The sequence below is a fragment of the Petaurus breviceps genome, unplaced genomic scaffold, assembly GCF_028583685.1.
Source record: "Petaurus breviceps papuanus isolate PSGF00001 unplaced genomic scaffold, PetGlider_PUasm1.0 89201, whole genome shotgun sequence".
Taxonomy (NCBI): domain Eukaryota; kingdom Metazoa; phylum Chordata; class Mammalia; order Diprotodontia; family Petauridae; genus Petaurus; species Petaurus breviceps.
This window is the reverse complement of record NW_027187022.1, coordinates 11,007-27,727: the sequence shown is the minus strand read 5'-3', so window position 1 is coordinate 27,727 and position 16,721 is coordinate 11,007. Positions and strand designations below refer to the sequence as shown.

The window sequence follows — 16,721 nt, the reverse complement described above, 5'->3', positions numbered from 1 at the left end:
GTATTTAGGAAGTGCTCTAGATAGTAAAAGGGAATTTTGGAAGAGGGATTTGCGGAAAAGATGAGATTCATTCTTGTTCATTCTGTGTGACTCACTCAGTTCTACTGAAAATGAAAAGGAATGTGTTTGGGGACATGAGCCTGGGAGGGTGGTGGTGGTAGACCACCAGCCACTGCCACAGAATAGAAAAACCCTAATTCTGAGTGCAGAACCATACAATTAGTCAGCCGGTTAGTTAATAGATATTTATTAAATGCCAGGTACTGTGCTAAGTACTAGGGGTATAAAAAGAGGCAAAAGACAGTCCTTGCCCTAAAAGAGCTTACGTTTGAATGGGGAAGACAATAAGCAGATAAATACATACAAACAAGCTATATATAAGATAAAAAATAGAAAAGAAAAGCACTAGAATTAAGAAGGGTTGGGAGGGACTTCCTGTAGAAGGTGGTATTTATAGGCAAAGGGAACTAGGAAAGTCATTAAGTGGAGATGAGACAGATGAGAAAATGTGTTGACCTGAGAGATGGAGGGTTTTGTTCATAGAACAGCATGGAGGTCTCTGGATCAAAGAGTAGTGATGGGGGAATAAGGTATAAGAAAACTGGAAAGGTAAGAGGGAGCTGAGTCATAAAGGGCTTTGGATGCCAAAGAGAGGATTTTGTATTGGATTCTTGTGGTAATAGGGAGCCACTGGAATTTCTGAGAATGTTTTTTTTTTTTTGTCATTTTAGTCGCTGAATGGCTGATGGACTGGAGTGGAGAGAGATGAGACAGGCAGGCTATGGCCGTAGTCCTGGTGTGAGGTTATGAGCGACTGCACCAGGGTGGAAGCAGTGCTAGAGGAAAGAAAGGAACTTTTTCAGAGATTTTGCAAAGGTGAAATCGCAAGGTCTTGGCAACAGATGGGATGCAGTGGGTGACCGATAGTGAGAAGTTGAGGATAACACCTAGGTTGTGAGCCTGAAGAACTGAGAACATTCTTTTGACCTCTACAGTACACAGGTAGGGTGGGCGGTGGGGTGGATTTAGGGGAAAAGATAATGAGTTCAGTTTTGGACATGTTGAGTTTAAGATGTCTACTCAATATCCACTTCAAGATATCTGAAAGGCAGTTGGAATAATGGACCCAAAAGAAGATGCAAGAGATGTGAGATTGGAGGTTAGCAGAGAGCTTAGGGCAGGATAGGTAGAGATGGTAATTAAATCTGTGGAAACTGATAAGATTGTGAAGTGAAGTAGTATACAGGGAGAAGAGAAGAGGTTCTAGGACATAATCCTGAGTTCTGCAGAAAGTCAGGTGAAGGGTGCCTACTTCAGACAGGAGAGGATCTTGATGGTTGGGTGGGAGTAGACTGAGAGAGTGGATTTTTCCCAACAACATTTGCATAGATGTTACTGTGGATGCTTGGTTTGAGATTAGGTTATAAAGGCTCTCGGGGTTTACCCTGGAATAGAAGGCAAGAGGTTAGCAGATTGCATAGCAGGAGAGGGGGGAAGGCAAAGTAGAGGACTGTTAGACTGATAGTGGGTAGAAGAGATAATATTCTTGTGTTAGAGACAAGTTTTGTGATCATCTATCTTGAAGGAAGTGGGGGATGCAACTCATTTTCCCACCTTCTGACTGGTTGTAAGGGTTATGGGATTTAAAGATCTTCCATGCCCCATTGGACTTGCTGACGTAGCAGGAAGGGGCGGAGCAAGAGGAAGGGGAAGCCAAGCTAGCGTTCCTGCGGTGGCTGGCGGTGGTGGCGAAGGCGGCAGCAGCAGCAGAGGCAGAGGCAGCGCAAAGTCCTTTTTGACTTAGCCAGAATTTCTGCTAAGGACTCCTGCTGAGGACTGCCAGGGGCTGGAGCTGCTGGGAGCGCACTTCCCAGACGCTGGGTGGTTGCTGTGAGTGGGAAGAGGAGGACCTTTGCCTGAGGTAGCCTGTTCTGTTTTAAAGGCTTGAAAATATGGGTGCTTTCTACTTTATCTACCTGTGCCAATATCATAACTACTCTGATGGCTTTCACTTTCTGGTTTTGGGACTCAGTCTTTTGGTATCTTAATAAATTTTCTAGTTTATTTCCCCATATGGCAAGCATGACGTATTTTGTAATGGATAATTATATCAGCATATTTGTAATCTCCATAGGCATTGTGAATATGGCATTGCTGATACACTGGTGGATCATGAACTCATTGAGGTCATACCACGATCTTGAAGTGGACCTGGACCCCACATTTTGGAGACCACGGATCTAGAAGGAGGTCCCTCAAGCACACTGGAAGCAATTCTGAGGAGGAAGTAATTAGATTGTGCAGTGGATACAGCACTTGGATCTTGGACCTGGAATCAGGAAAGATTTGAGTTCAAAATCTACCTCAGACACTTAACTAGCTGTGTGACTGGGAAAATCACTTAAAATCAATCTGCCTTTCAGTTTCTTCACCACTAAGATGGGGATAATAATTGCACCTACCTCCCATGGTTGTAGAAAGGATAAAATGAAATAAATTTTGTACAATGCTTTACAAACCTTAAATTGCTTTATAAATGTAGGTGTTATTATGGTTATAATTATTTATGGGATGATTTGCATAGAAGGGGAATGTATGGATGGAATCATGACCTACACCAGTAAGAGGGAATACCTACATTAATGCAATCAAAGCTTTATTGAAGCAACCTAGTAAATTCTTAGTTTGGGTCCATTATTCCAATATGTTCAGAGCTTTTAAAGGTTTAATCTTTTAAGATAAGAGAGAATCTCCAAGGTTTTGGTTTTTGTTTGCAGATGTCCCCAAACTGGGTAAGATAGCAATTGTATTGGATTACTGTCCTTCAGTTACTCTTTCCCAATCACAGACATGGTTCTAAGGACCCTGAACTATTCCTTACCCCATAAGTCCAGTCAATTGCCAGAAATTGACATTTCTATCTTCACAACATCTCTCATGTCTGACTCCTTTTTGCCCATGTAGCTTCGTTCACATTACTTCATACCACCTTTGTTCAGGCCTAAATTATTGCAACAGCCTCAGAATGAGTCTCTGTTTCAAGTCTGCCCCCACTCTAGTCCATCCTACATGCTCTGGCCTAAGAAGTTTTCCTTAAGTGCAAATCTGACCCTATTCAACCAATGGCTCCTCTTATTGCTTCTAGATTACAGGGATTCTTAAACTGTGCTCTGTAAATTTGGTTTAAAAAATTCTGTAACCATATTTCAATATAATTAGTTTCCTTTGAGACCCTACATATTTTATTTTATGCATCTTAAGCATTATTTCGTGCTTCCATAGACCTCACCAGACCACCAAAGGGGCCGATGACACAAAAGGGTTAAGAACCAGCATTCTAGAATAAAACAAACTTTTCTGTTAGCTTTTACAGCTCTACATAATTTTCCCCCAACCTACCTTTTCAGCCTCTTCCTCCTGCTCTCTGTAATCTCACCAAACTGACTTTGTCTCAGCAACTCTCAACCTCATAGTCTCACTCCTTTTAAGATGGGACTTAAACACCACCTTGCCACGAAGCCTTTCTTGATTCTCCCCAACTGCTAGTGCACTGCCTCCCAAAGTATATATACGTATATATGTGTTTATTACCTTTATATTTATGCCATATAGAAATTTTTATGTACATTAGAATGGAAACACATTGCTACGTAGGGATTGTTTCATTCTTTGTATGTGTTTTCTCAGCAGCACTTAGTACAGTGCCTGACAAAGGAATTCAACAATTCAGCAAAAATCTATTGAGTATGGGATGAGAGACTTATAGTAAGGTGTTGAGGTAGCCCCAGAAGACTTGGGTTCAAGTCTTGCCTTTGACATGAGAAAGTCATTTAATCACCCAATATCTAGGCATCTCAGAAGATGTATGAGCTGTAGAGCTGGTGCCTGGCACACAATAAGCATTTATTAATTGTTTATTGAATTGATCTACAGTGGCAGAAGGAGTTTCCTCATGGGGAGTTCCCTACCAGTGAAATCACTGGTTCAGTTCCCATTTATTTCCCCTCCTTAAGAAGAAGAAAAAGGACGAGAAGAAGGGAAGGAGAAAGGAAGGAGAAGAAAAAAAGGAGGAGGAGAAAGAGGTGGTGGTTTCAAGGCACTGAAGATACTAAAATGAAATATAACAGTTCCTGCCTTTAAGGAGCTTACATTCCAATATTGGGGATATGACGCATATGCACAGAATATAATTACAAGATAGGATGTGATGAGGCAAAGGAGAGGGTGTACCCAGAAATTTGAGGAGGGAGTTTTGGGAGCCACAGGATCATACATCTAGAGCTGGAAGGGACCATTGGGGTCATCTATTCTCATCCAACCTTCTCATTTTACATATGAGGAAACAGAGGCCCAGGGAAGTTCAGTGATTTGCCCACATCACACAGCTAGTGAGAGAGCCAGGTTTCAAACTCAGATCCTCTGATCTTAATTAAGCAAAAATCTTTAATTTCCATGTGCTTCATGGACAGGTGGCACCTCAGCTGAGACTTGAAGGAAAAAAAGGATTTCTCATAGACAGAGAGGAGGAGGGAGTGCATTTTAGGAATGATCGAGGGAGTGTGGGATGAGACTGGGGCAACATGAATGCCAAGAGTTGTAGGTTCAGTTAACTTTACATCTTATCAGCTCTTCAAAGTCACCACTTAACTGTGAAATGACTGTCCCTTTAAGACAGACACTGGTAATGGCTAAAATGTCATGACTCCTCCGTGTCTTGGATGTGAATTTGAGTTTTAATCAGGAGAAAACACTTGGGCCCCAGGGAATAGACCAGAGGAGATCTTTTGGCTGTATCACAGAAACAGCTGCTGTTCACCATCAGCTAGGATTTGCCTTAAAGGGGTAGGCCCCTGGCAGGTGGTACCATGAAATTTCAGAGTAACTGGGTTCCCCAAGGAGGACTATTAGTCTTCTTAAATCAGTAGCACATCTTATTTGTCTTGCTCAAGTTCTTACAGGATGCTTTAGATGAAGGGAAGACCTAAGGAGGTGGCGGGGAAGAGTGGAGAGTGAGAGAGGGCAAATATGCTGTTAAAAAGAAACCAATCTAAAAGTGAATGAAAACAGAGATCCCAAATTCAATCCCAGAATCTTGGCCTTGTGCCAACTCTATTTATATTACCCTTCACTTACTTACACAACCCCATACACAACAGGAGCTTAGGAGAGATGCCATCTGTGTTTCACCCAGTTTTCATTTTTTTGTGGGGGGGATTTGTTTGTTTTGGCCCAGAGACCTTCTATTTCATGGCATAGATAACTCCCTGTGAGGAAACTCTTTCTACTATTACAGATTGACACTTTAAATTCATAGTCTTAGAGAGCTGCCTGGGGGCACTGATCACAGGATCAGAGCTGGATGGGACCTTAGAATCTAATTCACTCATTTTAGAGAAAGTGAATCTAAGACATAAATAATGTGACTTGCCCAAGGTCACATAGCTAGTAAGCGTCAAAGGTAAAATTTGAACTTATGTCTTTGTGACTCCAAGTCTAAAGTCCTATCTACTACACACTCTCATTCAAACAACCAGTATGGGAGATAGGATTTGGGTCCTGGACTTTCTGCCTGAGTCCTACTCTGTATTCCCTATGGCATTCTGCCTCTTCATTTACCTATTGATAGAGGGGGAAAAATAAAAATAAATAAATATAGCTGTACACACATATACAAACATTCTATATCTATATTTAAATCTATCAATAATCAGCCTCCACTCGTCAAGCCTGATTATTGATATATATACATGTATGTATTTATATACATAGGCATATATGTGTATTATACATACATATATACACACATATCTGTACATATATATGGTTATGTTTATATTAATCAGAAGCAATTGAATACTTGCCCGTGGAAGTCTTGGTGAATGCATTGCAGCTCCAACTATCAGGCTTGACTTAGGACCCTCCTGGTCATCCAGTAAGTGTCTTTTGCATGGACATGTTGAAGAAATTTGTAATGACTCTACTAATGCACATGTGCAAACTGACCTCTGTGAAGTTGTCCCAGATAAAGGTCTGCTTTATTTGTGCAATTCTGTTACAATGGAACCTGGTAGTCTTGGCATTGGCATAGCGTGCCATCCCCATGCTTATTCTGGTTTTTCATAACTTAGGCTGTTTGAGGCTTGTTCATTTGAATTGGTCCAACACTGATTAGAACAATAGTCAGCTGTTTGTTGTGTCCTTCATTGTTTGGGCATCTGGGAATTTAAGACCCATCCCTTGGGACAGAATGAAACATTCCATTTTTGCTTGGACATTTTCTTGAAAGTGTGCATGAAAGGATGATGGCTCAAATTAGGAAGAAGTGTCAAGTTATAGTTGGTAAAGACATGTGCCCAAGCTCTATCTGAATCTAGACCCCCATCTCTGGGACAGATCTTGCTGTGCCTTTAGAATAGAGCTCTCTATCAAATTGGGTCAGTTATTCCTCTGGAAGCAGACTTAGTTTCCTTATGATTTTGCTAATTCAAGGTAATTTCCTTATTTCAAAACATTAAGCATGTAAATTTCTTGTAAAAAGAACAGAATACTCTAGTTTTTACATTAGCAAAATAAGGGTGGAGGAGGAGGTCTGATTGTGGAGTTAGGGTGAACTGTGTTCAACTCCTGCTTCTGGGATCTACTAGACACATGACTCTGAACAAGTCATTTAAACTCTCAATGTTCATAGGCAGTCCTCTAAAATTCTAAGTCCTATGTGAGTGGCTGAGCTGTGCAGGGGAAGGGAATTTCTACGCAAGGAGGTTTTGACATTGATGAAACCACGGGGGGATGATACATTCCCTAACCAAAAAATGACAGCACCAATTAGTAACATATGGTTACTCAATTGAATTTCTATTTTAAATAACTTTATTTTTAAATTTAACAAGCTCTTATTAGAAATGCTTTGGTATCAATAAAAATATGCTGGAATTTTCCCATTTAACTGCAACAGGTGAACATTTGTCTTTTCCACGTATCTCCATATTTTTTCACAAATAATGATTACCATGAATGCACGGCATTATATGCATGTATTTTATCTATATATGTACATAACATGTGTATGTTTCTATACACACATTATGTCACTTTGGGGATGGAATTCAGGAAAGGAATAAAAGCAAAACCGTTCAGAAAAGAATGTGAGCACTTTCTTCAATTTCTTCTTTCAGAGATGTTTAGTTACACAAGTGAGAGCATCTGTCAGATCACCTTTTTCCCCAGTTTTGCCATTCTCATCCTTAGTGCTGTGAATTAGAGAGAAAAAAAGATATGTTAACACAGGACAAACTTCCTGATGATAACTCCAAATATCTTTTGGGTAGGAAAAAACGGAAAGCAAGCAACATACCTCCAATGGTTTGGTCCAACACCGTAAGCATTGATTTATGCACGAAAAGATAGCAGAAATAAGCAGTGTTAACTTAGAAGAGAAGTATGTTCAGAGACAGAAGGAGCCTATTATTATAATGATTAGAAAAATTAGTGCCAGATTTGCAGAGCAAATACCCAATTAGTACAGTAAAGAAAATATTAAATGTAGTTAGGTATATATAGGTTAGTAACTGCTCAGATTTCTTAGTTATAACCTACAGAAGATATCTAAGCAGTTGTTGCATGAGAACTGGGTTTGAAAGACTTTTTTTCCTTCTCACTTGAATCTATGTAAACATTGGCCTTACTGTGTGATCCTGGTACTGATAGATCAAAATTTATTTTAGAGAATCATAGAAGCTCACAGTTGTAAAGGGATTGCTAAAGAGATCATTTAATTTGGCAAATGTTTATCATGTGAATACTTTATGCAATCCACTATGTTAGGTACTGGAGACACAATTCATACTCTCTGTGAGTCTATAGGCCTGGGAAGATAAGAATCTCTCTGCCACTTTCTACCTCTGAGACCTTAGGTAAATCAGTCAACCTCTTTCCTCAGTTTCTTCTACTGTAAAATGAAACATTTGGACTAGATGACTCCTACGGTCCACATCTGGCAATTGATCTATGAAGATCTGCATTTTCACATTTAGTTCAACTCCTGCCTGAAGTATGAATTCCCTGTATGATATCTCTGACAAGAGGTCACCTAGCCACTACTTAATCTCCAATGATTAAGAACTTTCAGTTTCTTGAATCAATCCCTATTGCTTCTGGACAGCTAATTGTTAGGCTGTTCTTTGTCATACTGAACCAAATCTACCTTCCTGTGCCTTCCAGGCAGTGCTCAGAGTTCTCCTTTCTAAGGCTCAGCAGAAGCCGAATCTTTGTTCCACATGATAGACTTATATTTAAATCAGACTGCTGTGATCATTCAGGATATGAATCAGTAATTAAAAGCCTTTAAATTGACCTAAACATATCACATCTTCTGATTCCAAGTCATTTTACATCATGACATATCTCTTAGGAACATGCAGAATGCAAGTTTCTGGAGGTCAGGGAATGTTTTTGTGCTTTGTTTTGTCTTTGTGATCCTGGCACCAAGCATAGTGTCTTCCAGAGAGTGGGTATTTGTTGGATTAATGATGTGCTGCAAAGAATTCAGAATGTATTTTCACACCTGCAGATTTAATCTTCGGATAATTCCAATGATGTTCTAATACTATGCAGTGAATAGATAGGGCCTTCTGTACAGCATCGACCACAGCCATATTTAAGTAGAACAGATATATAACTACCTCTGTGCCTGACTGCCACACTCATCTGCTACTTGTTCTGGTAGCAGTTTTGGTTTAAGGAATCCTAGGATGGCAAGCTCTCTGATTTGTTCTGCCAGACATTAATTTAAATGCCTTTAAATAAAAGGAGTTAAAAGAACCACAGAATATCAAAACTGCAACTAACATTATTTTCACTCAAGGCAAGTAGCATTAGAGATGCAGGGGAGACTCCCCTAGAACTTGGCCATTATGGGGAGAAGGTTCATCCTGGGAACACTCCAAGGTTTTTTTTTTTTTCATAAAAGTGTATCCACCAAGGGGAAGAAACATACCTAAGGGGAGAAAATTTTCTTAGGAAGGTGCTATGGATGCCCTCTATATTTCCCACCCTGGGACAAAGCTCTAGCTGCTTCATCCTGCACTGCATAAATAGTTTTTAAAAGACCTCCACTGAAACTACAATAATTTATCAAGACATCAAATTTATAGAGAATGTTTTCTTTTTAAATACTTTCAAAACTACTTTTTCCCCCTTGGATGTTAAGGAAAATTAGACTTAAATTATTTTTTTTTCTAAGCATAGAAACTAATAAATCTCTGGATTTGGTCTACGTGAAGCTTAGACAGAAGGCTATCCTTTTACCCTTGGCCAGAATTGGTAAACAATGCCAAAGCAGGAGGCAAAGTTTGGACTGGGAGGAAGATAAATATTTGAGTTTTACTCTAATTCTTTCTATTCCTATATTCTCACACTATAATTTGTGCTCTCTATCTTGGAGAGGAGGGAAAATGTTTTTTGTCTATGCTGTGGGCAGTATAGAAAGATGTTTATTCAAGTTTTAAAAATGACACGTTTGGCCTGAGGGCTAAGGTCATAAGTATCCTATTTCATGGGTTATCATGTTTTAAAGGGCTCTTTATCGTCATTAAGGATTAGGTAGGGGAGACTAAGGGGGAAAAAGGAGAAGGCAGGGGCTGGGTTGGGGAGAGAGGAGAGACAGAGAGAGACAGTCAAAGGTAGAGAAGTCAGGGAGGGGAATAGAAAGGAAGAAATAGATAGTGGGATTGTTGTTTGTGTATGAGCTTGACTAAAAGTTCCTTCCTATATTGAAATTCTGTGATTTTTAAAAATAGAGCATTAGCAGCGCCATTTAATAGTCCAATAAGAATCTAGATTTAGCATTAAGGTGTCTTATAAGTCCATGTCAAAAGCATTATCTAGAATCTTGATCCGTGTGCTTGATGCTGTTTTTTTAGATCTGCAAAGCTGACATATTTTGACTTCAGTGTATCCAGTTTCCCTCTGTTAAGTAAGTCCTCTTCCAAACACATCCCTCTCCCCAATGTCATCTAAGGTTCTCATGCTCTCTTAGTCCTCCCTCCTCTGAAAACCAGATATCAGGAAATAATCTGTTGTACTTATTCACTGTAATGTGCAAATTACTGATAAGGTTTTAAATATTACCTTTTACAAGGTAATTTCCACTTTGACAGGACTCTTAAGGAATCCGGCCAAAGGAAAGTTGAATGCAATGGTGGAAATCAAAGATTGGAGTAGCATTTTTTTTTTAATTGGAGAGAGGAGAGGAATGAAGGAGCTTCCTGATGCCTTTGCAATCAACTCTCATAGATACCTACTTGCCCTAACTGTGTATAAGGCTGAACCTGCAGACTTAGAATGTATGTTAGACCACTTTCTTTATTAAGGTTTTATCTTTGATCTGTAATTCATGGTCTAAATAAGAAAACAGATCTGAAACAATTTAAGGGGAGAGGTAGTGAATCAGAGTATTTTAACTTACAAGTAACTTTCAGTGATAATACACAGTCCTTTGAATTGTTACTTTGTCTGGAATAGGTTTTCCTGTTTTGATTATTTTAGCTCAGTGGCATGATTAGTGTTTTCTGAAAAAGTTAGTCACTTCCTGCCTTTATCCTCTTTGCAAATGTGTTGACACCGTTAGGGCAGAAGAAATGAGGGTGTTGAAGGCAGTTGGTTAACTTCCAAGTTCAAGAAGGGTAAGGTTTTTAAGATAGGTAATGCAGTCATTGTTGATCATAAACGGTCCATTATTCTTTTCAAAGCCTCCCGAATTGTTTTCTTAGCTGAAATTAGGCTGAAAGGTTTAAAGTTTAAACAAAGCTCATTGTTGGAACAGAAGGGAAAGCTGGTGGTGGCTCAGGCTTGCTTTTGTGAAGTCCCATCTTTTCAGTTCTGATCTAAGTTTGGATTTTAAGGGCACTCTCTCCAGGAAGCCAAAAGTTTCTACAAATAACTAAACTAGGTTTGGAAATGGCAAATTTAATTTAATTAACTAAATGAGTGGAATGGAACTCAGTTGTTTGTCAGGCCTTATGTACACTTAAACAGCCTAGGCAGACACTTTTTGGAGAATGCAAGTAGAATTATTACTTTGATGTTTTGGATTTTGTTGGAACTTGAAAATTATTGCTTTTCAATAAAATCCTCTTTAATATAAGCTTTAGAAATTCTTTCATTTTCTGCAATCCTTAGTGCCTCTTTGATTCTTATCTTTTTTTTTTTTTTGGCATTTTGGAGGGGAGAAGGTAGGGCAATTGGGGTTAAGTGACTTGCCCAAGGTCATACAGCTAGTTTTGTGTTAAGTGTCTGAGGCTGAATTTGAACTCCAGGGCTGGTGCTCTATTCACTGTACCACCTAGCTACACCTGATTCTTTTTTTTTTTTTTTTGCTTTTTGGAGGGCGATTGGGGTTAAGTAACTTGCCCAAGGTCACATGGCTAGTTTTTTTGTGTGTATGTTAAGTGTCTGAGGCTGGATCCAAACTCAGGTCCTCCTGACTCAGGGGCCGGCGCTGTACTAATTGTGCCACCTAGCCGCTCTGCCACCCCTGATTCTTATCTTTCAATAGTCAGTCAAAGTTGAGGAAGGTTACAGGAAACTCCCAGTATATGGGAATTCCTTCTACCAACACAAATTACAAATTGTTTATGATTCAGTTCATAATCCTCCTAGCGTTGCCTGAGGCATAGAAAGGTCAAGTGACTTGTCTAGGGCCACCCACCTAATAAAATGTCATAGGACGTATTTGAACCTCAGTCTTCTTGAATACAAGCCCAGCATTCAATAACCTATTCCATGACTTCCTCTACAGTTAATATAATCGTTCTTATTTTGATATATTTTTTTTGTTCTTTACAAATGGGAAGTGGAAATCAATACTCTGCCTGTGTCCTGGTGACTGAGATGCAATAAATCTAAAAAAAAGATGTAATCATTTTTATAGAAAAAATGTCAAAGGTGTTTTCCCCATTCATGTTCTGTTATAAAAATTGATAGCATGAGAAATGTATGTATTTGTATAACAAATCTGTTGAAAAATAAATTTTCTGGACTGGAAAATGGAATGCAGAATTAAAAGATACATATAAGTCTTGGGAAAACTGGTGTTTCTCCTATTTAAAAATATGGAAAAATAAAGAACCAGGTAATAAAGTTATTAAAATACAAAAAACACAGTGAAGGCAAGATAGGAAAAGTACCAGGAAAATAAAAGTCTCTTGAGTTTGGCTTTTCTTGAAAAGTTAAGGCATATGTCAAATGATGCACAAATAATCTTGAAGTGTTTGGTAAGTACAGAAAAAAATAATGCTGTCAGTTACTCAATATAAAAGGGACCTAACTATTCACATAAAATAGCATAACATGTCTGAAGGGGAACCTTAAATAACTAAGATAAAATAATGCAATGTAAAAATATGACTGCAATCTTTGTCCATCCCCTCTTCCTGACAAAGCCATTTTTGGGCTGTCCTTGGAAGATTACCCACCTTAAGTTTAAATATGTCAAATTTAACCTCATGTATAAGACGAAACATAACCTGGATATATAGTGACAAAAATTCAGACGAACAGTTATGAAAAAAAGTCATTCCACGTTAGTTTGTCTGATGACCCAAGAGGTGCTAAGAAAGAAGGCTGATTAATCAGAAAGAGCAGCTTAAGGAAACTGTTCATCACATGACTGAACAGCATTGGCATGCCTTGTCATTTTTATTACCTGTGAGGGAAGGATCCTCTGTCCCATCTCCAGCTCTCTGGTTATCAAGGTTAGAATGGTGGATGGGGTGGTTTAAGTTTTCCTTTTGTTCATTCAAGGCTATGGGCTTTTTGTGAGGTGATTGATGGCTTGAGTTTTCATGTGGATTGACTTCTGATCTCTTCCTGGGGAGTGGTGTTGGCTTAGCAGGTTGGTAAACCTTACTGTAGTGGCCCACAGGATGATAGGATGGTTTCTCAGCTTCTCCTTCCTCTTCTTCATCATCATCAATCACCACCAGTTCTGCATGGATGATTCCATCATACCCTGTTAAGAGCTTTTTTTCTTCTTCATCCTCCTCTGCTTGCTGATATCCCATGAAAATCATGGTAACAGGTTTTGAGTCATCTACATCATGAGGCATGGATTGAACAACATTGTACTTGATGTCTTCCTCTTCTTCCTGGACAGTTGGTGAAGAACACTGGTATGCTGACTTCCTCATCGATGACTCTGGCGGGCTCTCTCTTGCCTTGGATGACGGCACACATTCCTCTGGCATCACATTTGTTTCTTCCCAAGATGGCATCATCTTTGGATGGGTATGAAGACTATTCTCTGTCTGCTGAACCACTGATCTGGGGCGAGGTATTGGTCTCACGGTGCTGAGATGATTCTCCTTCTGAAAGCCATTTCCCAACTTGTGTGAAGAACCATTTAAACTATTGCCTAGTCCATTAGCTTGAATGTGCATCCTTTCTTGAAGATTTGGTCCAGGGGTTGCACCTTCTTTCTGTGGGGTTAAAGGTCTGCAAAACTGGTTGGCATATACAGGCTCATGATATTCAGTTGGAGATTTAGAGTTTCTCTCTGAGGCTTGTCTTAAAAGTTCCTCCACCTCAATGGGTGCTAGATCATCAGTGCCATTATGTGCAACATGGTGATTGGAGCTGACTGCGTAGATTGATTTTCGACCATCATCATAAACTTTTACGCCTGTACCTTTAAAGTTGTCAGATGGGAGAGGTATTGAAGATAGTACTGTGCTCTCTCCAGTCTTCATGTCTTTTTCAACTTTAATTTCCATGGTGTACAAAGCTATTGAGAGAGAGAGAATTCATTTTTAATTTAACATTCATTTGGCAAACATTTATTGGTTCTCTGTTATATGTAAAATCATATTCTATGTCATAGGAACACAAAAAGTTTAAATCCAGGATAGTGGATAAGAAAAATATACTGTAGTAAAGAGCAGACTATGAGGAGGTCTCGTGACATCATGATCTCATAGCTTCACAAGCTATCCCCTTTTCCCCCCAGCAGAAGGACTATGGTCTTAGTTTTCTGTTGCCTTTCTACAGATTTTTAATCATCATCTCTCCCCTCTGGACTGTTTCCTCCTAGGCAAGGTTAGCCTGCAGGAATGAATACAGATTTTTGCCTTTATTTTCCCCTTGCTCTGTATATATCTTGTTTGTACATGGTTGTTTTATGTTGTCTACCCCATTAGACTGTGGGCTACTTGAGAGCGGAGACTGTCTTTTATGTTTCTTTGTATCGCTAGCTCTTAGTATAGTGTGTGTAACACAGAATAAGTGCTTTCTAGAAGTTTATTGAATGGCTGACTGCTCACTGAAAATAGGGCATCCTTCTCTACACAAAGGTTTACAGCTATACACTACTGAGAAATATACAAAGGAGAATTCTGACAGAGTGTAAGTTTTTGAGGGCAGGAACGCATTGATTTTTCTCACTGCATTCCTAGTGCTCAGTATACTTTCTGGCACATAGTAAATGCTTGATAAATGCTTGTTGATGTTTGACATGGGGAAATAATGCTTTTACTCTGAAATTCCTTTATTCTGGCCTCCCAAATTTCTCTTTCTGGGCTTCAGACCATTTGCCCTGACTTTAGAGTTTTACCCTTACCTCTTGTAGAGATTTTGATGCTCTGGCCCTTGCATGATTGAGACAACTAGCTGAAACTGCCTGTTCTACTTGTTGCCTGATACTAGAATTTAGGCTTTGTTTCCTGAGATCTCTAGACCACATGATCCTCTTCCCTGAGTCTGGTGCCCTTATCCAGCATGGTCTCCCTACATTTATATATGTGTGTATGTGTATGTGTATATATATATATATATATGTATACATGCATACACATACATGTATAATATAGTATTTATATATTCATGATTCTATACCACAAATATGTATTTTTTATCTGACCTACACCAAATCAGTGACCTATGTAAATCCTTTATTATTGTCAGAGCTGATATTACAGATACTCCTTAGGGTCAAGAAACACTGATACCTGTCCCTGGTCTAGCTGAATACTTACTCCAAATCCCTTCATGTTATAGGAGGTTCACCTTCCCAGAGGAATGGTTTATTAGGCTCTAGATGGACCATGAGGAAGAAATTCTTTGATTATACAAACTGGTAGAATATATCTCCCTCACCCCTATTTACATACATAAGGACTAATGTTTAACCAGAAACAATATCACAAGTCCATGAGACATACAAAAAAAAAAGGACAAGTTCAGGGGACTTTAGCACTAGGAACTCTGGTTGTAGCCAGAGCACAGGTTGGTATAGCAAATTTTGAAAATGTCAAAGCCTAAATTCTAAATCTGCCAATATGATGAACTGCTGGGATACCTTTTCTATTTTGCTCATCCTCTTCCGTCCCTTCTTCTCTTTCCCTCCTTAACCTGGATGGTATGTAGGATTTTGGAAGATCAGGGATATTGGCATAGATGTCTTCAATGGTCTCTGTGAAATTGAGAAAGAGTCAATATAAGTTTAGAATATTTGAAATCAATGATAAAATTGTAAGCAGGCTTACAAAAGCAAAATCTTCATTTTCTAAGAACCACATTGCCTCAAGCTATACATACCTTCTGGTTTTTCTGTCTTTTCCACTTTCACAGACTATAAAGAAAAAGTATTTTTGTCATTATTACAGTTTTTGAAAATTAGTTAAAAATAGACTAAATTTTAGTAGTACTGGATACTATTTAGAGGACAAGAACTGTGAAGGAACAATTTTTAAGATCTTCACTACTTACCTTTATAATATCTTCTGCTGTTCTCTCAACTGATTTTAGTTTCTTTAAAATTGCTTCTTCATGAACTGAGATTTTCAATTCTGCTTTTTCTAGCTCTTCAATCTCTTTCTCGAGTCTGAGAACAAAAGTTTACAGGGTTAGTAAAGGCTGCTACTATTGCATATTGGTTACCAAATGTCTGCTAAGTATATTTTCACATTAAGGAAAGAACTGAGCAATTTACTTGGAATAGGGTTCCATTTATTCACTAAATACTTCCTTTTCTGGATGTCTCTTTGTAGTAGGAAGATGATCTACAAGTTCTCAAAGATTCTCTAAATCTTTGAGAAACAAACTCTAATAACACCAAATATGTTGGAAGATTTGGGTATGAATATATCCTTAGTCTTGTGCTTTTAAACATTTTTATTAGTATTGTTCTGAATTAGCAAGATGGTGTAGACAACCAACACACCAGATAATACAGTCAGGATGCAAGATGTTCTTTTACTAGGTTAATATATGGAACTGAAGCTAATATGATGAAATTTTGTAAAGATAAATGTAATAAATTTTACACTTGGGTTCAAAAAATCAATACCACATATAAGATAATGGAGGTATGACTCAATGTGTGTGTGTGTGTGTGTGTGCATGCGTGTATGCATGCACATCTGGATCTATTTTCTTCTGTCACGGGATGTTTAAGCAACTATTTCTCTATTTACTTTAAAATTAAACAGCTCTGCCATCAATAGAAATTGTCCCTAAAAAGAGCAATCCATCTAGGACTTAGTAGGTAAATCCTAGTGAACTGTTTGAAGCACCATCATAAACGACCATTTTTCAAGACTGATTCCATGTCCTGTCATCCTAACACTATGATTTCATATTATTGCTTTTTATATTATATTTTATGATTTCATATTATGCTTGAGTAGGTTCTTTGTACTTTATTGGGCCCCCACATTTAATTTATATAT

The 16,721-nt window shown here is 38.6% G+C and overlaps 2 protein-coding genes across 3 annotated transcripts in view; one reads left to right on the top strand and one right to left on the bottom strand.

The window, feature by feature from the left end:
• Positions 1-2,538, top strand: part of LOC138176430 (ferric-chelate reductase 1-like) — a 146,405-nt gene extending 143,867 nt beyond the window's left edge. For both annotated transcript variants that reach the window (XM_069107225.1, XM_069107226.1), the window contains one exon: positions 2,135-2,538. In XM_069107225.1, the coding sequence (XP_068963326.1) occupies positions 2,135-2,244 (110 nt within the window). In that variant the 3' untranslated portion in view covers positions 2,245-2,538. The remainder of the gene's footprint in view (positions 1-2,134) is intronic.
• Positions 2,539-6,852: 4,314 nt separating this feature from the next.
• Positions 6,853-15,876, bottom strand: PALMD (palmdelphin; the record flags this gene model as incomplete). Its single annotated transcript, XM_069107227.1, has 5 exons — positions 6,853-7,250; positions 12,704-13,780; positions 15,350-15,463; positions 15,589-15,622; positions 15,760-15,876. Coding segments are annotated over 5 exons (1,386 nt in total), but the record flags the coding sequence as incomplete, so codon positions are not given.
• Between the last annotated feature and the right edge of the window lie 845 nt (positions 15,877-16,721).